The sequence below is a fragment of the Leopardus geoffroyi genome, chromosome B4 (assembly GCF_018350155.1).
Source record: "Leopardus geoffroyi isolate Oge1 chromosome B4, O.geoffroyi_Oge1_pat1.0, whole genome shotgun sequence".
NCBI lineage: Eukaryota > Metazoa > Chordata > Mammalia > Carnivora > Felidae > Leopardus > Leopardus geoffroyi.
Window position 1 is genome coordinate 136,724,025 of NC_059341.1, and position 26,866 is coordinate 136,750,890.

Below are 26,866 nucleotides of genomic sequence, written 5' to 3' on the forward strand. Positions count from 1 at the left end.
TCGCCAAGGCTCAAGGGATACAGGGCCGAGCCCTCCCCGGCACACAGGCCCCGCGGCATCTGGCCTGGCCTCCCCCGCATCTCACAGACCGGGGCGCACAAGATGTCTTTGGGGCCTTAAAGCCCTTGGCCTCTGCACGGCCGCCCCCGTGCTGCTGGAAACGCGGCCCGGTAGCGCCTCTCCCCGCGCCTCCCCGCCCGGGTGCGGGGCAGGCTCCGGTCCTCAGTCTTCTGCCGGGCGGTACGCCATCCAGCACCCAGCGGTCTGTAATACACGCTCATCTCGGTGATTTTAAAAGCTGAAAAGCTGTCTTTTGCATTCGATAGAACGGGAGGCGGAGCGGCCTGACTTTACCCTCTTCGGCCCCAGCTCAAAGGGCACGGGGCCAGGCCTGCCGCGACGCCGCTGGCTGTGAGGACGGCCGGGACTGCGGGGAGCCCTGGCCGGTCCCCCCTACATCGAGTCCACATGTCACAAGCGGGCACCGAGCGGGCAGAGCGGGGGCTGCGGAAGGGCTTTCTTTTCAAACAAACAGGTGGAAGGACCTCTGCTTCTGTCAATAACCCCTCGGTTCTTCCCCGCAAGGCAGCTCAGAAGGAGTCAGATGCTATCTAGCTTTACAGGTTTAAGAGAAAAGCCCAGCTCGGACTATTTAAAATTGCCAGAGGCCCCTGCTGTCCGTATTGTCACCCACTGGGCTTTGGAAGTTCACACTCCTCTGCCCTTCCACTGCCTTCCAGCCAGGCCTGCTTCCTGGCAAGGCGGGGAGGCAGGTGGCCAGTGCTCCCAGGGATCCGAAGGGTCAGCTTGGGGCCTTGTGAGCGGCGCTGAGGGGAGCTCTCCCTCCCCTGCAGGGGGCTCTGGTGCTTGGGGCTCCTTTGCGAGGGCTGCAGGGAGGCCCCTTCAGTCTCTGGACCTGCCAGCTCTCGCTTCTTGTGTCCTGACGGACCCCTAACACCACGAGCACCTCCGGGGGCACTCAGAACCCTGTGGGTTGAATCAGGGAGCGAGAGGGGGAAGAGCCGAGCAAGCTCCACCCGCTGTCGCGTCCAGCGGCCGGGAGAGCGGTCCATTCCTGCAAGACTCTCATTCTCCCGGAACCTCATCTCTAACTGCAAACGGAGGTCCGTCTGCACCCCTAGTCCCGAGAGCCCCCACAATTTCACTCCTCCAGCCACAAGAACACGCAGCGTTCTCTTTTTTCCAACGGTGACAAGAAGACGATCCCGTCTCTGTACAAGGAGACCTGTCCTCCCCAAACCTCCCCGGGTCGTGCCGATGCCCCAGCTCTGCCAGGCACTCCCGCGAAGGGGAGGGGAAGGGACGCCACGGCTCTCACCCCGGGTGTGTGTCTGTTGGGGGGACCACGATGTATCACTGTGGGCCTAGGAGGCCCCGCAGTGAAGACGCTGCTCGCCCAGCACAGCACAGCGCACAGCCGGTTTCTCGGATCGCAGAGCGCCGCTGTTTTGCTCAGGACCCTACCGATGCAGCGTTCTCTTGAACCCTGCTGGGGGGCACTGGTACCGACCCTCCCCCTTCTCGGCCTCTCCAGCAGAAGCCTCGGGGACCGCTGACCCCTGCCCTTGCGGTCACTCGCGGCCACACACCGGACCCGAGCGCGCGGCCCCGTCCCTGCCTGAGTGGCGAGCACAGGGGGGTACCCGTGCCGCCGTGGCTTTGCGCTGACCTTTGCACGTCTTCCCATCCGGTTGCAGCGTGAATCCCACCGGGCAGCTGCATCGCACGCCAGTGGCTGTGTCCCTGCAGGTCCGGTCACAGCCTCCGTTGTTTACTGCACACGTCTCTGGGAGAGGGGAAAAGAGACAGAGATGCTCAGTCTCCTGGGACGGAAGCCACCATCGCCTTTCTCCATTCATGGGGCGGGGGGGGGGGGGAACCTCCTGAGAGAGGAGACCTGAATTTGAGTTCTGGCTGATGCCCTCTAGCTGTGGGCTTCCCTGAGCCTTGGGCTCCCCATCTGTAAAATGGGAGAATGACACCGTTTCCGTGGGATTGCTGGTGAGGACCCACTTCGATGATGATGGATGGGAAACCGTCTACACACGACAGAGGGCTGTGCTTGTGTAAAGGTCTCCCCCCCCACCCCACAACAGGATCAACACTGCCACGTGGAGCCATTGCTGAGATCAGCTTGGCTGGTATTTAACTGCCCAGCGCCGGATTCCTAAACCCTTGTCCTGCCTGGACTCGGACTCCAAACCCGGGGACTGGCAGTCCCTGGGGCTCCGGAACAGGTCTCCGCGTGGACTGGCTTGTGACCCTGGCCGTGGGGTTCCCAGGGGGTGGTTCCCTGAGCCCGCACACCATCCATCACCTGCATGAGGCACTCAGCTCAACATCTGTTCTCATTGAGCCATAAGCCAAAGGCATCTGGTTTTTGTCCACTTGAAACTTGTCTAGTGCTTTTTTTTTTTTTTTTTTTCCTTCCTTTGCAAATTCAAAGGGCCTGGAGTGGCTGGGGCAGAGCCCCAGGTCATCCAACCGTCATGTGGTGAGAGTGATCCTCCCCAGGCCTGGAGAAGGGGCTGGCAGAGCTGGGTCACCAGGGTGCAGGTGGCCCGCACACGGAGGGGACCGTTCCTAAGGCCTCTGAGCTCTTTCTGAGCATCTGTGTGCTTTGATCTTGTGGGAACCGTGCCTGAGTGGACTTCCCCTCTTCCCTTCCACGTTGGGAACTGAGGAGCCGAGGGCCCCATCTTTTATAACCCGAACCCCCCCTGCCTGTCTACCTTGGCTTCCTCCGCGCACCTGGCCCTGGGGGCTTTTTTCCCTGAAGCCTCCCCCTAACTGGTTTATTCCGTCTGTCCTTCTGTGGTGTCTGCATTCCTGCGGGAGTGATGACTGAATACATACCCCGATAGCCAGGAGTCCCTGCTGCTGATTATACCAAACTCTGATGCCTTTCCTTTGAACTTCAACTCTGTGTGTGGGGGTGGGCAGGGCAGTGAGAGGCGGACATCCGGCTTTCCCTTCTGTGTGAGTGTGCAAATTCTGCGGGGGCCGTGGTGGGCCTTGTCCGGAATGTCCCGGACACAGGGGCCACCGGTGGCAGGGGACCACCGGCCCTTCTTCTCAAGGCTAATGCCTTCCCCGTGATGGGAGGAGCTGTGACTACTACTGAAAGGCAAGCGTCCCGGCCCCCGCTCCTCCTGGTCTGTCTTTCCGAGGGTCTCCACAAACCCCAGCCCCGCAGCTTGGTGTGCCGGCCCAGGGGCTCGGAGGCCTCCGGCTTGCTCAGGTCCCAAGGCCCAGCTCAAAGACCACCTCCACGCAGAGCCTCCCCAGCCCCAGGCGCAGACAGGCCCCTGCCCTTCCCTGCACCAGGCTGGCCTCCGTCAGCAGCAGCCACGCTCTGACCCGCACGTGGCCTGCTCTTAACCCGACTGTTAACTGGGGCAGTGGAGGTGCGCGGGCCGGGGTGTCACTCACCGAGTGACCGAAGAAGGCTACCCCTCGGGTTGGTCCTCGGCACCCTCGCCCGGCAAGCCTTCCCTCCCGAGAGAGCCGCGGTGAAGTTCAGACAAACTCCCCACTTCACAGCCACTGGTCTGGGGCCCCGCGGGGGGGGGAGTTGCTTAACAAGCGTCAGTTTCCCCTCCTGGGGTTCTAACCAGAGAGGCCTCCCAGCCCCAAATCAAAGCGCAAGCCTCAGGTGCCTTTTCGGCCTTTCATGTGGGACAGCCCTCTCTAGAGCGGGGCCGGAGGACCTGTCTGCTCTCCAGGTGCAGGTAATTAAGGCCCAGGCCTTGGAGAGCCGGGGTGGGGGGGGCGGCACAGCCGGGACCTCACTCGTGACCGTGATGGCGCCTGGGGCTCCCCGTGGCAGTGGAGGCAGGGTGAGGCGGGGGCACTGGGGGCTGTGTCCCTGAGAAATGGATCTGACCAGGCAGGCTCCCGTGGGCCCTCCCCACCTCCGGAGGCCCCGATGGGGCTCGGAATCTTGGCCTTCCAGAGCGCTGGGGCTTCGGGACCCACTGGGCGGGCAGAGGCCAGGAGGAGGCTGGGGTCAGCTTGGAGGGTCACCCACTCTCTGGCCTCTCCCCTGCTCTGGGTACACTTTTAATCTCTTATGTTGCTCTAGATGAGGTGTGGTGTCTAGACTCAGGTCCTGAGCAAGGAGCTCTGGGACCCCAAGAAAGGCCCTCAGGGGCTCTTCTGGGTCCAGACCTCCTCATCCCATAGCACCTGGTTATGGCGGGTCACCTGCTCCGGACCCAACTCAGCCTTCCAAGCCTCGTGTGCCCCAGGCTCTTAGCAGCAAGGTAAGGCTCTCCTGCCCCCTCCACCTCCCTGGAGAGGAATCTGCCCGGGGCTGTGTGGCCGGCGAGTGGCCGAGCTGCTGGGCCCTGCTGGGTCTGACTCCAACCCAGCTGATGGCCTGAAAACTCCAGCCCCGGCCCAGGACCCCACACAGCCGAGCAGGTACTATACTTTCCACATCCCTCCTGTTCCACTGTTCTCTGTGCATTCTACCCCCACCCATCTGCCCCCTCGCCTGGGGCCCCCAGGCCTGGTCTTGCCACTTCTTTAACATCTGATTCCAGCCCCTGCCCTTACTGCTGCCAGTCTGGGCCAGGCCACCAGTGTCTTCCTTTGTGACAATTACGGCCTCGCAAGGGTCCCTCTCCTCCAGACCACTGCCTTACTCTGGGAAGGACCCCGTGAGCCCTCTAGTCTCTCCCGGAACCCGCCTCTCCAAGACAGCTACTGGGTCTTTCCAAAGGCCTCTCCTCTCCCCCTGGAGAGACGAGGAGAGACCCTCCCGGGGCACAGCCCTCTACAGCCAACAGAGGATCTTCTCCTCCGCTAACATCTGCCGGCCTCACAGCAGCCCCAGAGGCTGGCCTCTTTTGCAGGAAGAGAAACTGAGGCTCCAGGAAGTTAAATAGCTTGTCCAGGCAGAGGGAACCTCACATTATGAGACCCAGGGCAAAATTAAAATGAAGGGCCCTTGTTCAAAAATTAAACATTTCAAGACAGACAACAGAGCACTCAACCAATGGCGGGGGAGGCCCTTCTGAAGGCAGGGCCTGGGGCAAGCCCCCTCACTCCTGGAGCTCAGGCTTCCTGACGTGCGAAGTGGAGGTGATGGTGTTGACCATGGAGTTCGTACGGGGCCCGGACAGATGTGGATGTCATGGTGCTTTGTGAGTCGTCACAAAGCGTTTCTTGGGGGCCCAGAGCGGGTCGACCACACACTCACTCTCAGCGCCACCTCTTACGACCTCCCGTGAGGGGTCTTAGCACCCAGTCGGTTGCTGACTCGGCTGACAACTATTTCCTGAGCTCCTGCTCTGTGTGGGGCACATGCGCCTCAGACAGTCCCTGGTCTTGTGGAGGCCTCAGCCTAGGGGGGCGGCAGATGGGCTCACTGCTCTGACCACCGGTTTGGGAAGGACTCCCTGGCACGAGGTGGCTGAGGACTGAGGGAGAGGAGCTCGAGAGGAGTCTGACGGCAACCAGGCCTCAGGGGTTAACGGTTTATCGGGGGAGACAGACTCCTGATCTTCTCACAGGAGTCCGGGCCCAGCACCGCCCCCCACCCCATCAGGCCTCAGCCCTTGGCCCCGGCTCGCATGCCCCTCACGACCCAGCAGGCCCCTCCAAGCTCTCCTGAGCCCTGCTGGCTCTCCCAGGCCCTGGCCTCGGTTTGGGTGGCGGTCTCCCCCAGGGCCCGCTCACTCCCCAGGCAGGGCTGTGTCAGGGTGACCCCAAGCCCGGTGCGGGACTGATTTCTGCCGAATGACCAGAGGAAAGAACAAGCCTCTGGAGGAATGGGATGAAGCAGCCCATGCTGGGCCTGGCAGGGAAAGGGCGCCTGAGATGAGCCTGACGGCGGGGGAGGACCCGCGTCCAGCGGCACCAGCCTGCGTCACGGGCCCTGGGCGAGGCGGGCGCCCACGTGGGCTGACTGCAGGGGGAGTGGCTTCAGCTGGCTCAGAAGGCAGGGGGGCGTCTCAGGCCAAGGAGGGCATCACCAAACAGCGCTGGGCACTGTAGCACAGGGTGGGGCCGAGGTGGCGTGCCCTGATGAGAACCGGAAGTGAGTCCAGAGGCCTGAATGCTACGCTTAGTTCCCGATGCGCCGTGGGACGTTAGGCCACGGATGCTCCTGTCTCGGGGCTTCTCCCCTGTGCTGGGCCTGGAATCACAGGCTCGTCTACAGTGTAGGTGTCAGGCCCCGCCCCGGAGGCTCCGATCTGGTGGCTGAGATGTGAGCCCAGTGACCCACGGAGGCCCTGTCAGCCCAGGGTCTGTCCCTTTAAGGCCCTTACCCTGGTGGCGGGAGCACCTGTCTAGTCAGGGCTGGTCTGCCTGCCCACTGGGAGACCACTGGCTCTCCCAGCCCAGCTGTGGACTGTCTGGCCTTTGATCTCTCTTCCCTCAGCTGATTCCTGAGCCTTCCATGGCTCCCGTCACTTTGGGATAAGAGAACTCTTAACCACTGGCCCGGCTCTCCTTCACTGCCCGTGTCTTCGAGCAGACTACTGACCTCCAGGCGGGCCCGTGGCCCATCACGGGCATTGTCAGCAGGCTGATGTCCCTCCCTATGCTGGCACAGTGAGGCTGGTCACCTTCGTGAAGTCCCTCGGGCAAGTGAGAAGAGTCAGGCCTCAGGCCGACAGCAGAAGCCGCTTCCCCAGGCCCTCGGCAGGGACCGGGGGGCGGGGGGGAGTAGGGGTCATCCCTGTCTGCCGCCTGCCGCCCCTGCTCCTTACCACACTGCCTCCTCACCTCTGCCCGGAAGCCCCGCTCTGCCGGCTCCCGGGAGCGGTTTGTGGAGGGTGGTCTTACCCACGTGGGGAGCCGCCCCGTGAGGGCCGGGTGCCGGATGATCCCGCCCCAGGAGCACCCCGGTCTCTGAGCTGGGCCCTGGGGGACACGCTGGTGGCAGTGTGATATGGGGGCTGTGGGGGAAGGGGGCGTGTGGAGCCGGGGGCGGGGCAGTTGTGGAGGCCAGGACTGCAGGCCCTTCGGGGAAGGGGCCCCAAGCCGGGGTTTGAGGGGAAGTGGGAGGGAACCTCGGAAGCCCTGCTTAGCACCCAGCACTGCTTTGTCACATCTGAGGCCAGCGGACCCTTCGGCCCATGATTTTCAAAGAGCCAGCCAGCCCCGAGGCAGCCTGAGTGGGTTCTGGACTCTGCCCTTGTCGCAAATAGGCGGGCGACTGTGGGACGCCCCCCCCCCCCCACCTGCCCCGGGCCCTGTGCGGTCTCTGGCCAGGCTGCGTGGAACGACCAGGCCCTCAGGCCCGCATCACCCCACGGGCTCCATCCACCTGGGCCCCGTCCCGGCTCAGGGCAGTTTGCTGCGAGTAAGTGTCCGTGAAACCGTCCTCTGGAGACACTGGGCAGGTGCATGACCACACCCTCTCACGGGCCTGCCTGGTGGGTGGGGTTTCCACTCCGGTGCTCGGAGCGCAGAGCCCTTCCGGACCTGAGGGACGGTGCCCGGCAGTCTGTGGCAATGGGGGTGGGGGCTGACGGCAGAGAAGAGGCCGACCAAGAGTGAGATGAGCAGACCTTGGAGAAGTTTCTCCAACTGAGGTTTTATATTAATGCTGGGGGCAGGGGCAGAGCCACGGCAAGCCTTTACCCTGGCCTCTGACTCCCGCCTTTACTCTGCTTCCTAAGGGGAGGGGTGCTAAGGGCAGATCAAGGGGGGCTCACACGCGCCCTCTTGTTTGAGGCAGTCCTCAGCGGGGAGGGGGTGGTCATTGTGCCCGTTCTACGGAGGGCTCCCGAAGGCCCGGCTGGTGACCCTTCCAACCACGTGTGGCCGTGGAGGTTTGGGGGTCACACCCTTCTTCCAGAACACCCGCCAGCAGCTAAAGCCCTCTGGCTGTGTGTCACCTGCCCGCCTTTCCCTGGAGGGGCTGTGGGAGGTTAGGGGGCTCCTCGGCCGCTCACCCCCGCGCCTCGGTCTCACCTGTACCACGAAGGGCGCCCTGGCGATTGCTGGGAACAGCTACGTGTCTAGGTACACAGAGTCTCAGCCCAGAGGCTGCCCGGCAGAGGGGAGCCTTGTTCCAGATTCCTGATGGCTGCCGGGACTCGGGGACAGCCCGGTCCGAGCACGGCCCTGGGCTGAGGGAGGCGCCGCCCGGCACCCGCACACCAACGTCTGGCGCTCCCCCTCCGAGCCCGGGACTTCCTGGGGCCGGTGCAGCCGGCACACGGAGCCCGCCCTCCCCCTCCGGAGCTCTGGCCTGTGAGCTGGGTGGACCTCACGGAGGGCTCTAGACGGCAGGGGCCTGGCTGGCCTCTGAAAGGCACCTGCTCACCCCGGTGGCTCTTCCGGCCCCCTTTCTTATGGCATCGCCGCCCGTGACCCGACCGAGGTCCGGCAGGCCTGAGGCCTCTCGCCTCACGGCCTGGGCCCGGCATTCCGGGTGCCCTAGTACAGTGCCAAGGGCCTGGGGAGGAGAGGGTGGAAAGACCGGATGCAGCCGGGCGGCCGCCCTGTGCCCCACGTGGGCCAGGTGTGCCACATCAAGCACCTCATCCAAGCCGCTTCAGAGCAGACACTACAACCCCCTCCTTGCAAAAGAGAACGCTAAGGCTCAGAGACGTGAGGTGACCCCAGTCACTGGGTCGCCAGGATGCAGCCCGGGTCTGGCTCCAGAGCTCGGGCCAGGACAACAAACTGCAAAGAGTCACCGTTAGCAGAACCCTAATCAAGAACTCGTGGTCCTTAAGACAGAGACACGGCCCGGCTGAGCAGCGTGACCCCCCCGACCCCTCCTTGGGACAGACCTGGAAATATGCAGGAAGCCCTGAGCTCTGGCTGTTCCTTGGTCGGTGGTCAGCCGGCCTGCAGCCGCCGCCGGGCCTGCTCCTGGTTGGTGCCGGCCCGGGAAGCCCCGAGCGAGGCCAGGGGGAACAGCAAGGGAAGGTGGGGCAGCAAGGTGGCTGGGGCAGGAGGGGCACAGGGGAGGGGGGCGTGGCTGGGGCCCTGGGGCAGTTTCAGTTGTTTCTCCCTGCTGGGGCTCCTCTGGAGAGCGCGGCTGAACAAAAGATCGTACTGGTAAAATAAAGACGCCCTGCGCTCTTTGGGGTGCCTTCCATCTACGGCCACCACGGACAATCAGTATCGCCCCTCCAGGGCCCTCCTGAGTGTGGCAGGGCAGGGGAGCCACGTCGACCGGCAAAATCCTCAGGAACTGGGCCATTAGGTGTTGGGGGGGGGGCGTTGAGGTCACATCCCAAAGGGCTCTGGGACCCACTTGGACCAAATCCTGAGGGGCCAAGAAAACTAGGGAAGGGTTAAGGCAGGACAGCGAGGGGCTGCGGGCAGGGAGCGTTGAGGCCCAGGAGTGTGCGGGGGTCAAGTGTGCCCGGCCACCGGTGGGACGGAACGGAGTGAGGAGCAGCGGGGCAGGCCGGGCGTTCCAATGCCCAGTTCACTGCCCCTCACCCCACGCCCAGCCCTCTGGTCCAAGCATGGATTCCCCCGGGGAAGCCACAAAACACCTGCCCCTGAAAAGCCAAGGGACCCTGGCTTAACCCTCACCTCCCTGAGCCCGGCCACCTCTGCCAGCGGAGGACGACTGTCTCCCTCAGTCCTCAGGGGTCATCCCACCTGGCGGTCTGACCACGTCCCTCTCTTTGTGACACCATTCGGAGCTCCCCACACGCTAGACCCCACCCCCCTCTGACCTCCAGCTTCACGAACACGCTCTGGCCTGTGCTGCGTCCACACCGCCACACGCCGGCTTCACGCTTTAGGATTCTCTGCCGCACGCCGTGTCTGCAAAACCCCCGTCTACCGCAGGGTCTGAAGCCCAACAACTGGGCCTCGGCCCATGTTTTCTGCCAGGTTCTCTCCGCCCCCCGCCCCATCTGCGGTCTCCCCTCACAGAACCCGCCCCCAGAGCCTGGGCCACGGCTTGCCCACACTGACCTGTACCCACACCTGTAGTTGGGAGGGAGAATGTCCCCAGGTCCCCCGTACCCTGCCTTCGCCCCTACCCTCATTCTGGGGGCTGAGACAGGGGTGTGCGGGAGAGGTCTTGTGTTAGCTGTGCCCCCAGAAAGATCGTCTCTCACCGTTTTTATACTTTAGGAGATGGGCCTACAGACCAGCTAGAACCAGATTCAGATTTCACGTGGGGCCCGGAGAGAGGGGGAAGGCTGCAAGGCCTCAGGCTCCAAAGGCAGCCCAGGGACTTGAGGGCGAGTGCCCTGGGCCTCTGCAGGGTGGGGACGGGCCCGCTCCCCCCAGCCAAGCTTGGTCCTTGCAAATGCAGGGCCCGGGCACCAGGAACCCTGGTTCTGCCTGACCTACTGGGAGGCTGGGGGTGAGTCACACCCCTCTAAGCCTCAGTCTCCCTTCTGGGTCAGGAACCTGCCCTGTGTCATCACCTCCCTTGCCTCACATCTGCCTGAGCCCCTCCCCACTGCCAGCCTTGCCCAGGATTCAGGATCCGGGTCTGCCCTTTCTCTCCCAGCTGGGCACCTGCCTGTGTGAACAGCGAGCAGTGAGGCCCCACTCAACCCCGGTCCCCTCCTCCAGGAAGCCTTCATTCATGCTCTCGGCCAACCAGCCTACCCTGTGCTCCCGCTCTGGGCAAGGCCCCACGCTGTGCCCCCAGGGGCCATCAGAGCTGGCACAGTCTTGGCATCTGCCACACGTCAGGGAGTCCCAGGCTTATGACAAAATAGGGTGCTGGCGGAGGAGGGGCAAGGAGTGGAGATGGGGGTGGCAAGGAAGGACCAGTTAGGTCTGGACAAGCCTCTGTCAGGCGGAACTCTCCAAGATGGCACCTGGGTAAAGAATGGTGGGTGACAGGGCCCACTAGAGCAGGAAGCTGCAGGTGCAGGCCTGAGGGACAGGCAGAGGGTGGCTTCCGGGAGGTGACGGATGCCAGCCAGGTGGGTCTGGGGGGGAGGTGGCCTGGGAGGTTGGTGAGGCCTGGGAGGTGGTGGCCGCACAAAAGAGGTGGCAGGCGGGCGGCCCCTGGGTGGGCAGAGGGGCCGGGAGCTGGGGAGGAGGAGTGTGAGTATTCCCTTTGTGGGGCCTCACCTCCATCTGCAAAGTGGGGACGTCTGCCTCAGGGCTGCGGGAAGACTCACTGGTGAGGAGCGGGAGTGAGCAGAGGGAGTGGGCTGAAGGGCACTGAGGCTGCCGGAAGGAGTGGTGGGTGCTCACCGTGGTGGGGGGTGGGTGGCGGGGGCTCTAAGCCCACCTGCAGGGGCAGGGGCGGGGCTTCCTGCACCGTCCAATGCATCCCGTGCTGCCAGCCCCGGGCTTGTGCCGGGAGAATGGTGGCCCCGGTGGCCCTGGGATAAACCAGTAAAGAGGGCAGACGTGGGCTCTGCTTCTGGAGCTCACAGCAGCCAGACATCCCGGGAGGTTCCTCCGAGCCCAAGCGTGAACCCCCTGCGGTCAGTATGATAACAGCTCCCCGAAACGTCCTTAATTTCCCATGACCCTGCATGACAGAGGCGACTCTGCAGATGCGATTAAATTAAGGCCCCTGAGATGGGAGCTTGTCCTGGATCATCTGGGTGGGCCCGATGTGGTCACAAGTTTCCTTAAAAGTGGAGGAGAGAGATCAGAGAAAGAGACGGGAGCAAGGTCAGGGAGATGCAATGCTATCGGCTTTGAAGACGGAGGAAGTGGCCAAAAATCAAGAAATGTGGGTGGTTCTAGAAGTTTCTAGAGCTTCCAGAAAAAAAATGGAGCCCTTGCTGACACTTTGATTTTAGCCCGGTGAGTCCTGAGTCCGGTCTCTGGCCCGCGGGAGACAACGGATTGTGCTGTTTTAAGGCATTAAGATTGCGGTAGCTTGTTCGCGGCAACAGGAAGCTAACACGGCATCCAACCCACGTACACTGTGGGGAAGGGACTGACCGAAGACCCGGGCTGACACGAACAACAAAACAGCGCCTCATCAGTCTTGCTGTGAGTGGGGCCCCAGGGGCCCCTGGCCAACTTAGCGCGGTGTTCAGGGGCTTCGCACAAGTCGGCCAGATATTTGAAATTTATCACTCCAACCCTCAAGCCCAAATATTTCAATTGATTTTCATGTCAACAGAAAATCTCTTACGTATTTGGAGCCTCTTGAAAGGAAATGTAACCGCCTCTGCTCTTCGCCTGTGCTCGGTGACTGGGGGTAACTACAGACAGCAACGGCTGGGTGCAGCCGGGACCCCAAGGGTGGGGCAGGGCTCTGTAGCCCTGAATGGCCCCAGGCTGTTCTGTGACAGACCATCACCCTCTCTGTGGCACGGAGAAGGGGGTGTCACCCCGAGGCTGCAGAACCAGTCTGTCGTTGACGTGGGGCACCACGGACAGGGCCGGGGTGGCGCGTGCTCACGGGGCCTCACGGGGCCGCTAAGCGTTGCCCTGTGCTCAGTCTTATCCTACCCCCCTAAAAACGAGCCCTGTTGACACAGGAAGGTCACTGGCATCTCAGCCACCGGGGGACTGCAGCACGCGTGCCCTGCTCTGGCAGAAGCCTGTACCGTGACTATAATGGGCACCGCTCATAGTAGACGGTTCCAGGGCATTCCGGCTCTGCCCTTCCTCGCTAGTCTCTGCCCTCTCAGGAGGATCCGGGTCAAGGGGGGCAGACTCTGGAGCTGGGTGGCCCAGGGTCCGACCTTGCCCTCAAACCCTTCAGTGTCTTGCCTCCCTCATCTGCTCCTGGGCCACAGAACAAGGTCCTTCCCTCTGCCTGTTCTACTGCATCCCCTCCAAGGACCCCAAACAGGGCTCACGTGCCCACCAGCCACAGGCTCCGTCACACCGGCCAACGATGCCCATCCAACTCTGGTTCCCTTCACGGTCTACGCTGCTCTTTCCACACAGGGCCGGGCTCTGAATGTGATGCCCCAGGCGTGCTCTGACCAGCACAGGGGACAACGGGGCTGGCGACCTCTCTCGTTCTCCACTGTCGTGCCTCCGTTCACACAGCCTGGGAGCAGCCGTCCTCGCCAAGTGCTGCTAATTAGAGCCTGAAGTTCAGTAGGATCCCAAGTCTGTCCCACATGGGCTGCTCTCAGAGGCGACAGGTGCTAAGAATTATGGGCTCTCGAGGGAGGGGCTCACCAGTGCTCTAGACGGCGCCTTTCATGGAACCCTCAAGGATGGTTACTTAGCTCTGGGTCCTGGAGAGTCGTGGGCACGCCTGCTCGCTGGGGCCTTCAAGCCCGCCCCGTGGCCATTTCCAGCCCTTCCCAGGCCAGCCCAGACAGCCCAAGTCAACATGACAGTCCCGTCTAGAGAGCTTGTGGAGAGGGGACTTCCAGACAGAAGTCCCGTCTGCCCGTGTGACCAGAGGTGAATCCTCCAGACCCCCTGGACCCTAGTGTTCTTGTTTGAGAAACAGGGCGATGCCTGTCCTGCCCGGCATGGACTTCAGGCTTCACAGAACACTGTCAGCCCGGCTCTCCTCTGCTCCTGGAAGCTCCACCAGGGAGGGGGGCCTCAGGCCTAGTTCCCAGCACGAAAGGCCCCATCCCTCCCGTGGCCCCATTTACGTTTCCCTTCTCCCTAGATGCCTGGACTCTTTTGAGGTCCGTATGAGGACCATGAAACTAGGTGACCTCTCCGGGACCCCGAGGCTCTGACTTCCATGGCCCCGGGACCCTGACGCTTAGGATGGCCCACACAGCCGTGACCTTCGGGCTAAGCTCAGCTGCACGGGGTAGTATGTGACTGAGGGCAAGCCAGAGGACCCCACGAACTTCAGTTTCCTCCTCTGGGACATAGGAAATGTACCACCTGACCCACAGCGCCCCAGGCTGGTGTGCCACAAGGAAGGGTGTGACAGTCCCAAGCGACCCTACGGTTGTGCTCCACAGGCCCGGGCAGCTGGCACCACTCAGGGGCCAGCAAGCGCAGAACTGGAGAGCTGAGGGCAGGGGGATGGATGAATGAGGGGCAGACTTGCCCTGTGCTTCTGCAGCCTGAGCTCGATGGACGAGTAGCCAGCCGGGTCCTCCTCCTCCTCCTCCTCCCCCCTCCCCTGCTCAGGGTCAGCCACACCAGCAGGCCGCCCAGGCCACCCTGGGCAGCGCCAGCCGTTTCCGGGCAAGCCTCCCTAGAATCTGGATCCAGCCCGGGACCGGTGTCTGGAGCACAGCCGCCATCACACCTGCCCCCTCAAGACAAGCGGGGGCCTGAAGCAGGACCAGCACAAAATGGGCCAGGGCTGTCCCCGTATGCCCACCTCAGGCTGGGTCGTTCACAGAGTCAGGAGCCTTGGGGCCGGAAGGGGCCGAGTGAGTCTTGCTTTGACCTTAACGGTCCTCTCCTCTCTGGGTAGCAGATTTCCCAACTATCAAGCAGGCCCCGGAGATCCCCTGGCCCCGAATCTAGATGGGTCTTTTTCGCCTTGAACGTGGCTTCCCTCCTTGGCAAGGAGACCGAGAGGCACTGTGCTGCCTGAATCGCTGCTCTGCACTAATGCCCTCCTTTGCTTCTGTGTCTCAGTGTCACTTTGCTGACCTCGGAGCTCCCAACAGCCAATGGGGGCATTTACGGTGGGTAGAGGGGTCTCCTTACCCGCAGAGGCCCCCAGACACTGGCTCTGGGATCTTTGCTACAAACACACAGAGAAATACACGTGTTTGGTGAAGGGCAAAACCTTTAACAAGGGAAAAGCGAGTTCACATCTGGAGTGGAGCCCCCTCCCCCCCGCTCGGACACGGCACGCGCGGGCACACGCCGGGGGGCCCCCCCCCCCACGCACGCACACCCCGCACGCCAGCACGCACTCCCGGCCCCACACCGCAGCACGCACGCACGCGCACGCACACGGACACAGGTGCAAGTACAACAAAGGAAGTGGAAGAAAAGTGTTACCCATGAGGAGCCGCCGTTTCACCCGCTTGTCCACATCAGCTACTGACGTGGCATTGAACTGAGAGCGCTCAATTGCAGCCTCATCCTTCTCTAAAACACAAGTAAGGGACAAACACGGAGCCACTGGTTAATGAGAGCCCACTTCCCGCGGCCCAAGACAGTCAGCCTCCCGGCGTGGCGCGCACACGGCCAACACGGCGTGCCGGGCCGGCGCGGCGTCTGCGCCGAGGGGCCGATCCCGGGAACCTCCAAGGGCGTGTTCAGGGCAGGGGCGAGGAGGCGGCAGGGTGGGGGGGGGGTGCGGAACGGGGGTGGGGGCGGGGCGACCACACGAGGGCACAGACGGGACGCGGGGCCCATCTGCCAGCAGACAGAGGAGGCGGCTTGAGGTCAGAGTGGACGGACCCAGCCGCGGGGGGGCCGCGGAAGCAGACGGCACGGCCTCAGCGCTCGGGCAGACACACGTGACTGCAGACACCCCGGCTCAGGCTGGACGGGCAGGCACAGGACGAGGCACAGGACAAAGGGACAGGGCCGCGGGGTCCGGTGATGGCTGTGCCTGGACAGCAAGACGCCCCGTCTCGAGGGCACGGACGTGCGTCAGACACTCATGCAAAGTTAAGAACAAAACACCCGGGAGAACAAACACACGCACAGCGATGGACCCGGTCCGACGGACAGACAGACAGACAGACAGACAGAACAGGGGCTCGATTGGGGCAGCGCTGGTTGCCTGCTTGTCTATAGAGGACTAGAGCGAGACATTCAAGTGCTTGACAGGGGCCGTGAGAGGGGCCAGTCATCTCAGGAGCGTGCGGAGAGAGAGGCGGGCCGGCCGGCAGCACCCTGGCCGTCGGGCAAGACGCTGTGCCCCGATGCTGCCCGTGGAGGCGCACGTGAGGTTAGTGGCCAGGAGGTCCTCGGCTCGGCCAGAGGTGTGTGGGGACACGGGCTCCCGAGGGGGGAGCCTGCGCGGCAGTGAGCGGAGGCACACGAGTGGTCCTCCTGGCCCGCGGGAGGCGATGGCCCAGGAGCTGGGTCCGGAGGAGGAGGACCGCTAAGGGGAGGGGAGGGAAAGAGGGGGCGAGGGAGGTTATGTCAGAGAGGAGAGTTAGGCAGGGGCCTTGACATGCAGCAGACGCTAAAAGGTAAAAAAATGAGGAACGACGAGTCAGGTGGACAGAGACAAGATGCGTGAGACGAGGCTGGGTGGGTGTCTGGCCGGCGGCTGAGTGCGCTGGTCCCGTGGCCGGCGGGGGCCGCTGCGCTGCAGACACAAACAGGGAGGGCGACCCAGCAGACAGACAGGAAGGGGCTGGGGGGCCCTGGGGGGCCCCCCCCCGGCAGGACAGTGGAGACAGGGAGAGAGGCGGGAGAGGGGGTTCTAGATGGGATCAGGCTGCAATAGAGACACTAGTCTGAGACCAGGTTTTGCTTTGAAAAAAAAAAAAAATTTTTTTTTTTTTTTCGTTTTTTGGTTGTTTCGTTCGGTTTGGCTTTTGGCTCTGAAAATGCTTAATGAACGTCGGTTATCAGACAAGACAGGCAATCAGGGACCATCACCAGAAAAGCAGGAGGAATGAGATAAGATGAAACCAAAACTGCCGTCTGAGAGGAGACCACACAGAGGAAGGGAGAACCACGCAGGTAGCAGCCCCTGGGAGACAGCCGGGACCAGGGTGAGACGCAGGGGGCCGGCCCCGGCCCTGGCGCCCCGCTCGGCCCCTCACGGGACGAGGGAGCAGTCACGGGGACAGAAGGCGGCAGCAAACTCTGGCTCCCCGGCTCTGCCTGCTTGCCACCCCTTGTGTGTTACTGGAGAGTCCCTTCAGGAATATCTTCAGAGTCAGTATGAAGAGATGCCCCCCGCTCCCGCCCTTAAAAAGAATAGACGTGACCACCGACCGTGGGCTTCTAAGGGTGGCTGACGTTGGAGGGAAAGGAAGCAGAGGATGAACAAAGTTGGGTGGGTGCCAACTTTGAATTCTTCTTTTTCTCAGCTGGAAGATGTGCTGTTATTTTTGGGTGGGAAAGAAGCGACTACTGATTATGGCAGGAGGCAACCGCAGATATTCTAGCTTCCTCTTGGAAGTAAGGACCGGGGGGAAGGGGACTCCATGTGACGACAGGTGAGGTGACAGAAGGGGCAATGCTGACAAGAAGGGACTCTGGTTGGGGGAAGTCCAGCGAGAGCTCCGTTAGCTCAGGAGCGGAAGCAGTTAAGAACACCCAGAGTCCCCCCCACGCCCTACCCCGGGATTCTTCCGTCCGTCTCCCCTGGTGTAGACGATGAAGACTTAGAGCCGCTTTCTGAGCAAACCCCTTGGCTTTCTAGACTGTGGCGGGCAGCTCACGTCGCTAGTGGGGCCAAGATGCAGGTTAGGCGTATGTGCTGTGCGTCCCCGTATCGGGAGGGAAACCCCTGCGCTTTAAAGACAGAAGGTCTCCTCCTCGGGCGCACACACCTTCCTCCTCCCCACAGGCCACCCCCCTGTTGAGGAGGAGGACCCGCAGAGAGCCCACAGTGACACGAAGCAGAGGTGCTTGGTCCTGGGTGGCTGGATGGCCCTGGGTAAGTCTCTACAGAAGGCTTCCCTCGGGGACGTCTGCCGGCCCCCTCGGTGGGGACCTGGGTGCTCCTTTTCTTGCTCCCTCAGGCTCACTTCCTGGGAACCGGGCCGCGGTGGGGTGCTGGCCAACGGCAGGGCCACACGGTACACCCTGGGGGGAGGCAGGGGGGGCGCACGGGTGCCAGTGCCCGGCACACTTACTTACCGATGCACGTCCGACCGTCTGAGTGGAGGGCGTACTTCTGGTGGCAGCCACACATGGGGCCCGTGTCTGTGTCCTCACAGCTGTGCTGGCAGCCTCCGTTTCCATAGTTACAGGTTACTAGTTAGGCCCAAAGCGTACATACGTGTGTATAAAAGGAACAACAACAAAGAGGATTAGTTTATCGGTGCTGGTTGATTCTCTTAAGGGACGGGGAGGGGGGGGGGCAAAGTGACGGCATAAGATAAACAGCGAGTAAGCACACGTGTCCCTGGACTTCAGCCCCACCAGGGTCTTGGAGGGGTTTGCTCGCTCCCTGGGCGTGAACTGGGGTAGGACGGGTGGACTCGGGTCGCGTGGGCTTCAGGGCCGGCTCCAGCTGACAGACTCGGACGGTGTTCGGGGAAGAAAGTGCTAGGGGAGGCAATTTTATTCTTCCTAGGTTCCAGGGGCACTTCGACACTGCCTGTCTGGACGGGACAAGTGTCTGTTAATGCCAGGCATGCCCTGCCAGGCGAGGGAGGGAGGTGGCGGGCCCATGGCGAGGGGGACACTCATTCCGCGTGCGGGAGGGTGTCCCCACAGAAGTCTGCTCCCTCCTAGTCCCAGCGGCCGTCTCCACCTGTATCCCCTCGGAGCCCGGATCCCCCGGAGGCAGTGTTCAAACAGACAGAACATATGCACGTTAATGTCATCTCAGCTGCGCTTTTGAGAATGACCTCTTATGGAAACACGTCACGTAGTTTGCAGCGTCTCACAGAGTCTTAAAACGTTTCACGGCATCAGCGACCCGGGTCGGCTAAAAGGGGGCCGAACAAAACACAGCCAGTCTGAGGTAGGAGAAGATAAAATTCCAGTTTATTTAAAAGGAAACCGCTTGTTATCCCGTCTCAGGGTGAGGAGTAGAGCCGAAGGAGATCCGAGATCTCTGTGCAAGGGGTTCTCGCAGCCCCCGCTTTACTCAGCTCGTAAGATGACAGGGTGCCCATCGCCTGTACGCAAACGGTGCCCCAGGGCCTTGAGGACGGGCCGTCTTCCTGGCACCTTAAGCACTCATCTAGAATTCTATCTACGCTCTTCATGTATTTGGCAGGACCCCAGTGATGATCAAATATGCAAAAATAAATCTCAGGCCAACCACCCTCGGAGGGGCTGAAGATTCCGGAGTGGCAGTCTGGATTAATGACGCTCCTTCGGGTGGCAGATCCCCACGACGGGTCCCAAGCATTTCAGAACCGAGGCCCACGGCCGCCTCTCCCAGGCACCCCTCTCACCCAGGGCACGGCACAGAGCCTCCAGGGCGTCCGTCCCCAGTGATGGCAGGGACCCTGTCAGCCTGGACACGTGCCGTCTCCCTGCCAGCTGAGGAGGACACGAAGAGAGTGGCTTCTGCTCAGTGTCTCAGATGCCGTCCTTGCAATCAGAGACAGGCTCTGCTGGGCTGCCTCTGCCACAGGGAGCTAACGTCCCGTCTGGAGGAGGAACCCAACCTCCGGGGTGACATTTCGAGGACGTGCACAACTCTTCAGGAAGCACAAAGGGGACTTGGGAGTGCGGAGCCCCTCTGGCCCCTTCTCCACGGGAGCATCTCTTCTCTCGGCTTTCCCGGGGAGCCCGGCAGCCTGCGGTCAGAGTCTCCCGTGTCTGAAACAGCTCAGCTCTCTGCCTGGGAAGAGCCCCGGGGAAGCCAAGGGCAGAGGCGGCCACAGATTTCAGGTGAGGGCAGAGCCCCAGGCACAGCCCCGCCTCGGGCTGGGCGTCACGCGCCTCCCCAGATTGAGAGAAGCTTCGTTTCACAGGGGGCAGGGGTGCAGGCGTGAGGAGGCCGTGAGGACACCGCAGACAGTTGTTTCCAAGCTCTGGGCTCCAGGAGATGGGCCGCGCCCTGCAAGCGACTCCGAGGGCGAAGGTCTGTCTGAGGCAAGCTGGGGGAGGGCCGTGCTGAGGGCCCCGTGCTCCCCCACACGGGCGTGCCCGCATCTCATGGACCGTGGGGGCCGGGCTAGCGAGCACCGAGAGCGCCCACAGCTTGTACGTGGAAGTGCGTGCTGGCACCTTGAGCTCCGGGACCACCAAGAAGGGATGGAAACAGCCCCTCTGGCCCCGGCGTGGGCCCCGCACTCTGGATAGAAGAGTTGGGTGCCGAGGCCCTGCGGTCCTGCTGGCCCACGGAGGCGGGCTAGGCCCCCAACCCAAATCCGGATGTAGAACTTCCTAGACCTCAGTCGGCCTCAAGGGCCGGGGGGGAAAGCCTCAGAGCCAACTTTATGCTAACCCTTCACGTCGACCACACGGCAGGAGCCAGGGCCATCCGCGCGGGCCCTGCACAGGAGGGCTGCGGTCACCCACTCCTTGCCCCCAGGACCGGTATCCGAGTCTATAAACACCTTGGCTATACGGAGCCCCCGCCAGCAGGGAGGGCGGGGCTTCTATTTCTTTCACCAGCAAACATGCGGGTCGAGGGCTTGAGTCTTCTCACTGAAGGGTGGGGAGGTGGGGGGGGGGGGTTGCTTCCCTGCTCACAGAGGGCCCTGCCTTGTCCCCGACCTCTCCGATCAGCTCGGCCCCTCGGGAGACGTCCTCTGAGCAACCTGTCCCCTTGCAGTGCTCATCCCAGACGGTTCAGTGGGTCCCAGTCACCGCCTGTGGCTCGCAGAGCTCTCTCCCCAGCACCCAGCTCAAGGCTTGGCCAGTCTTGCTGTGGAAGGAACACTCTCTACTTCTGGCTGAGCCTGTCAACAAGCCTGCCCAGTCCACACGTGCTTGTCCCTGGCCTTGGTCCGGAGGACTGGGAAAGCTACAATTCTGCACTCTCCGTTCTGAAGGGCACCAGGCGCGGCGGGTTTCTCTGTAGTTAAAGGAACTGTCCGATGCAGAGGACAGAGGGCCTGGCAAAGTCCTGGGGCTGGAGCCGGGCACTCGCCCGTGGTGACCGCCCGCACGCTCATCTGTGAGGCCCCGCAGGAAAGGCCAGCAACAAGGAGGGAGGCTGCCCGCGTCTCGGGACGTGCCTGGGGAGAGGAAGCATCTCCACTTCGGGGAAAGGACGCATCACGAGTGGGGGCTGGAGCACGAGCTCCTTGGAGACAGGGACTGTGTCTAGTGCATGTGGGTCCCCAAGACCTTGGTGACTGAGGAGCATGGGCTGGGAGAGGTGTGGCGGCCACCCACAGAACAGCTGATGACAATCACGGACTAAGGACGACAGGCCGGCGAGGGCCAGCTGTCTTCTCCGCAGAACGAAGGATGGAAAGCAAGGCCAGTTTCTCTGTGAGCGCTGGTCAGCTCAGTCTCCTGCTTCAGTGGCAAGGCTGGGGCTGCTTTCTCTACCGGGCATCGGATTCGGACTCCTCCACACCTTTCTCTGCATCACAGAGCGGGGCTGGAATGAAGCAGGCGTCTCTGGCCAGACGTGGGCAGCAGGCACACCGGCCTCCCTCAGCTCTTCGTACACACAGAGCAAACGCGGCACCACGGCGGGCATCCCAGCTGCCCAGTGAGCCGAGGCCGACCCCGCCACTCCCCACGCAGCTGCTGGGAGCTGGGTCTGACGCTCTTGGGGACTCGTGTGTTTGGCCACGGTCCTGCTTCGTTTGCGGGCTCCCAGTCCTCCCGGGGAGGACCACGTTAAGGGGCTGAATGACACCTGTGCCCCGTGGGCTGACCTCCAAGCTGGTCCTCAATGGCACCTTTGGCCAGAGGCCTCATTCAACCCAGATCTCCCAGGGAATCACCATTTACAGTGGGCCCCGCGGGGGCAGCCTGCAAGCTCCGATCTGTGATCCTGGAAATAAGGTCAGCACGGGCTGGGCTGGGACCCCTCCCCCCCCCCCCCAAGCTCCTTTCCTTCTTTATACCATCCTGTCACCAAGGGCCGCCCTGGCCTACCGGGAAGCCTGGGCTTGTAGGTCTCTGTGCCACAGCCCTCCATACCCGTGGGAGGGCTCGGCTCAGGGCCCATGGGTCTCTGGGGTCAGGGTCACAGCTCGCACCGGCAGGGCTACTGAGCAGGGTCCTGCCCCGGGGCTGTCGGTGATTCGTGCCAGGTGGGGAAACCGCCATGTCTAGCGATCACAGCCCTCATCCCTCATGCCTCCCCAGGCCTCTTCAGGGACCTTGCCCTCCTCTCGACCCCGAGGGGCGGAGAGCCCTCCCTGGGAAACGTCCAGCCGACTGGACAGATCCCCCCACCCCCAATAAAGCAATGGCAGGAGACGCATGGGGATGTCTGACCCATTTGCCTCCATCTACCTACGTGTGCAGTCCTTCTGATTCTGGGCAAGGTCAAAGCCGGGCCTGCAGTCACAGGCCACCCCACCTTTGGGCGTCTCCCGGCAGATGTGGGCACAGCCGTGGTCTTTGTTCATGCAGTTCATACCCTCTGGGAAGAGACAGATGAGAGAGAGAGAGAGAGAGAGAGAGAGAGAGAACCGGGGGGAGGGAAGAGAGAAAATTTCAGGCTGAAGAGAGGCAGCCTCTAAAACGTCACCATCAAGTGCAGCGTTCTGGGGCCGCCGTTAGCACGTGCACCGTCCGCGCACGGAGGGGTGTGCACCTAGCCGTCCAGCTGCAGAGGTCTTGGGGAGAAACCAGGGGACCCACGGAAGAAGTGGTCCCGCCCTAGGTCGGATTACGGAACCGAGTTCAGGTCGGGGCTTCGGACCGCTTCCCTACTAAAGCAGGCGCGGCGGCATCTCAAACGATGGCAGCAGGCAGCACTCTTCGGATTGCATCGGAAGGGCACGTGGCCCTGCGCGGCAGGCGGCTGGGCCCCGAGGGGAGGCTGACGGGTCAGGGGACCGCGGGGGGGGGGGGGGCAGCAGCAGTCAGGAGATGTGTTGTGGCCTGGGAGGCGCCGTCGGCCCCGCGCGGCCACCCCTCACCGCGTTCCTGCACGAGTCAGAGGCAGCCGTGCTGCTCTCCTGGACCTCAGGGTGGCAGAGGCTCGTCTTCACCAGCCCCACGGCCACGCCCTGACCTACACACCACCCCCCAGCTGCCGGGGGGGGGGGTCTGTCTCTGTCCCCGGTCCCTGCAGTGCGCCCCAGGACCCGAGGAACCCTCACTCCCAAACGCAGAGCCCCGTACGACCTCCGGCTCCGTCCGCACGCCCCTGTACCCCCCCGGAGCCTGTTCCGCGTCCCGGGGCACGCGGGTCACCATTGCCACAATCTCAGCCCGAGGCTCCTGCTGGTTGGCAGACGCTACTTTTTAAAGGCAAATGTTTGCAGACCTCAGGTGCCTTGTTCTGTGAAGACTCAGCCCCCCGCCTTGCTGGTTGGGAGGCATCAGAGAGGGGAGCCTGCCCCAGGGTGCTGGGGCCGGGCCACCCCACCGCCTGCTCGTGTCCCCATCCTGTAGCTGGAGCCCTGCCCCTGTTGCACCTGCTTGGCGGGCCCTTCCGACTCGTCCTCCCGGCCGGGCTCAGAAGCCCTGTCCCTCACAAGGCCAGCTGTGTTCCTGTCTCCTCTCTTTCCAGGCTCCCCGAGACTCTACTGGGGCTCCAAACCCTAGGCAGGAGCAATGTGCTCGGGCTCCTTGCCCCTATAAAGGCAAGCGCTCCCTTCAGAGGTGGGGAAACCATGCTTGAGACACCTGCCCAAAGGCCCACGTTACGCTGAGAGGCATCACAAGGACGTGGACCAGCACCTCAGACTCTAAACCTCTTTCCCACTCCTGGCCCAGAGGCCTTGTGGAGCGCAGAGAGCTGGGCCACCCTGAGTTTCCAGGGCAAGGACCATGGACCATTCACCTCGAGGCTCCAGAGGCCTGGCCTCCAGTCATTACTCGCGGAGAGTTACACGGAAATGTTCCCTGAGGGCTCTGGCATAATGGGGACAGTGAGGGGCGCCTGGGGTGGGCCATCTGCCTCTCTCCTCAGTCACCCGTAGTTCCTGGGACATTCCCCCCACCCCAGGAGTCTGCCTGGAGTGGCTCGGACCCCCTCCGGTTGACCCCAGTTGATGTTTATCTTCCTGGTGATTTGTGAGGAGTTTCCAGGATTTATGAGGTCACTGGGGTCAAGTGAGAGGTTGTAGGTCACAAGTCCATCAAGAGGCTAAGGGCAGATGAAAGGAGGAGCTGCTGTCCGCCCACACAGCGCCCTGAGACCTTACTTCCGTGTCCTACCCGAGAGGAGCCAGCCTTGGACGGAGGAAGGAATGCCACGGGTGGGGACACACGGGGGCCTCCCTTCCCCTAGGTGGCCCACGTGTGTGTCAGGACTGGCTCAGTCTTGACCCTGTCTACTTTAAACATGGGTGGCGGCGGGGGGGGGGCGCAAATGAGATCTGACATCTATTTAAAAACACAAACACCCTGGCAGCTACAACCAAGATGTATTTTTAAATGTTTATTTATTTTGGGGGGGGGGGCGGGCAGAGAGCCCGATGCGGGGCTCAAACTCACGAACCTGGCGATCATGACCCGAGCCGAAGTCAGAAGCTCAACCGACTCAGCCACCCAGAGGCCCCACAGCAGACAGTTTTAAAAAGTCTAAATATCAATAAAACGAAGAAATGGCCACGAGTAAAACCTGCACTTTGCTCAGCGCGCTGACCTCTGGTCTCACCTGACTTGACTACCCATGTTGTTCCTTCACCTCACTTTCCTTACTTATTCTAGGCACGCGGTTGGACAGACGCAGAGCGTGACCAACGACCCAGCAGCGGAACAAACAGGGCTCCTTGTAGGAAGCTTCAAGTTCATTGGGGAGACAGCCCCTTCCTCTGGCCAAAGTCCACAACAGCACCCGTGCACGCCTGGCGGACGGGGGCGCTGCACGACGCGGAACCGGGAATGGGGGCGCGGACGGGGCTCGGGGTGGGCGTTAGGGTCGGCCCGCTGCTGGGGTGCGAATGCCCTAGCACGGCTGACGCCCAGCGCCAGGAGAGGTCGCTGGAGGTGCAGCTGGGGAGCGGTGCACAGCCGGCCCTTGCGAGCCGGTGAGAGCCAGCCTCACCAAGGTGGCATGGCTCTCTTCGGTCACTGCCAAGGCAGCAGCTGTGGGCATGGGCCTGGCCTCCTTCCCGGTTGCGTGTCTCAGAAAAAATTGCTTCACTTCTTGAGTCCCTTGCGTAAAACGGGAATGATAATCTGTGCTCCAAAGACAAGACAGTGTAGGTATTCCGACGCTAGGTCTTTCTACGGGGGTACCGGAGGCCGGGATCTTCTGCGGATCTGGAGAGAGGTCCTCACGGGGACCTTGTCTACGCCCGGCAACCCCCCCCCCCTGGGAGAAGGCTCTCAGTTGAGAGGATCTCACGGGCCACGGAGATATACGCTGTCTCTCATCAAGTCTTCCGAGAGACTCCCGCCTTGGCCAGGGGCCGGCCAGTGGGGGGTGGCCGCCAAGGGGCCTCCCTGACCACCACCACCCTGGTGATGGCTCCCTGGCGCCCACGAGGTACAGGGGCTGGTGTTCGGGCTTCTTCCCAGCTTCGTCTCCCTCCGCCTCCTACTCGCACTCCAGCCTGCGATTTCACGCTGCCTGCTGACCGACCCCTGGCACCGCCCCCTCCACGCCCTCGCCCCTCCTGTCTTCCACAAACAAAATCCTAGGCCTGTCTCAAACTGCACCGGTTCCACAGGGCTTCCCGATGGCGACCCCACGCGACCCCCACACCACCACCCCCCGTATTAACCGCCCAGGGCTGTCCTGGGGGCTGGCACAGGCAATCGATGCCACTCAAACGGATCTGTGCATTCTCCCTAAACTGGGAAGAGCCTGAGGGCCCCTGTTTGCGCTCAGGCTCATCTGTGAAGAGAGAGATTCAACTTCCATTCCCAGCCAAAGAAACACAACTCACCAGAAACCCTGCTAATTATCACTAACCATAAATTTGTCACTGGGGAGCGGATGTGGCCTTGAACTTTGGCTGCTAAACCGAGTACAAGGCTTTAGAAGTCACTCAGCTTTTTCTTCCACTGTGGCCTTGCAATCAGGCAGTCTTTCTTTCTGAGAATCCGGACTTAAAAATGAGCCACGCTGTTGTTTCTCGCTGGCAAAGGATAATTTGGGGGGTGATCCGGAGTTCCAGTCTAAGTCGACGTGGAAGCAGAGAAACTGGGGCTGGAAGGGCGGGCCCCAAGCCCCACCAGTGATGGGACCTCAAACGTGTCCACTTCAGTGGTCTTGGCAACCGTGGGAGAGGCAGGCGAGGCCCCCGTCTTCCGCCTAAAGTCCCGAGTGAGGTCAGGGGACCCACCGAGGACTCCCCACCCAGGCTCCGAAGCACGGGGCACTTTTCCTCCAGCCGAGCGCAGGGCCAGTGCTGGATCGTCAGCGGAGAGGGCTTTGGGACCGCTTTACGTTTCTGACCGTTACACGGGAGCCTGCGAGCTTCTGTTCACGTGTCGACGTGCTATAGCTACTAATATCTGCTATCCTAGAAACTAAATGGGGTGGTTTGTATTTGTAAAAATAGAAACTGAAAATCTATCACATGTTAACATTAACACATTTTTAAATTAAAAACGATACTTTCCAAAACAAGGGGAGAGTTGGCTGAGAGGAGAGTCGTTGTGGAGGAGAATGGGGTGGGTGCTGACTCCTGACCTTGCTGTTGGAACCCCTGGGGGTGCAGGTGGGCTTGAAGCTAGGTCCCCATCCCCCATCCATTCTCAGGCACTCATCACCTCTCGCCTCTGCTGGGGCAAGGGGGTGTCTCTGTCCCTGCACCCGCCACAGACTGGATGCTACAGGAAACGGTCAACCCGTGAGGTGTCCCATAAGGTGTTTGCTCCATAAGGCCAAATGCCACTGCGTCCCTTCCTCCAGGAAGCCTTCCTCGGTCCCCAGCCTCACTCGCAGCACTGACACGGTGGCCAGATTTCTCCTCTCTGGGCTTAGCGTGACTCTCTGGCCGGGCCCTGCGGGCAGGCTGAGCTCTGAGCCTTCTCAGTGACCTCACTGTCCAATATAAGTCCTGCCTGGGAGGGGATCCTCCACGAAGGGAGGGAAATGGAATAACCTTCCCCTCTTCCACAGGGGTCTGGGACACGGGTCTGGGCCTCACACCCAAGCAGCAACCGTGCTGGGAAACAGGCCGATACGGAGGAAGCAGCCGAGAAGAGCAGCCACCAACAGCTGGCTTCCCGTGAGGCTGGGCTCCTCTCGGCCTGAGGGCTTCTGGAGGCAACTCCTCCCCGCCATGGCGGCCTGCCGGGCATCACCATGGTGTCAGCGACCATTCCCCAGATGGCTACGGCTGCCGGCCTGGGGCCTGGAAGGAACCTGGCCGCCTCTGTGCCCGTA

At 62.2% G+C, this 26,866-nt stretch overlaps 1 protein-coding gene across 4 annotated transcripts in view; it reads right to left on the minus strand.

The window, feature by feature from the left end:
• SCUBE1 (signal peptide, CUB domain and EGF like domain containing 1) overlaps positions 1-26,866 on the minus strand; it is a 131,956-nt gene that overhangs the window by 33,854 nt on the left and 71,236 nt on the right. For 2 of the 4 annotated variants that reach the window (XM_045465793.1, XM_045465796.1), the window contains 4 exons: positions 21,866-21,991; positions 17,614-17,730; positions 14,839-14,928; positions 1,691-1,807 (listed from right to left, as the gene is read on the minus strand). In XM_045465793.1, coding sequence (XP_045321749.1) covers positions 1,691-1,807; positions 14,839-14,928; positions 17,614-17,730; positions 21,866-21,991 — 450 coding nt within the window. The remainder of the gene's footprint in view (positions 1-1,690; positions 1,808-14,838; positions 14,929-17,613; positions 17,731-21,865; positions 21,992-26,866) is intronic. The other 2 variants (XM_045465795.1, XM_045465794.1) reach the window with 2 other exon arrangements.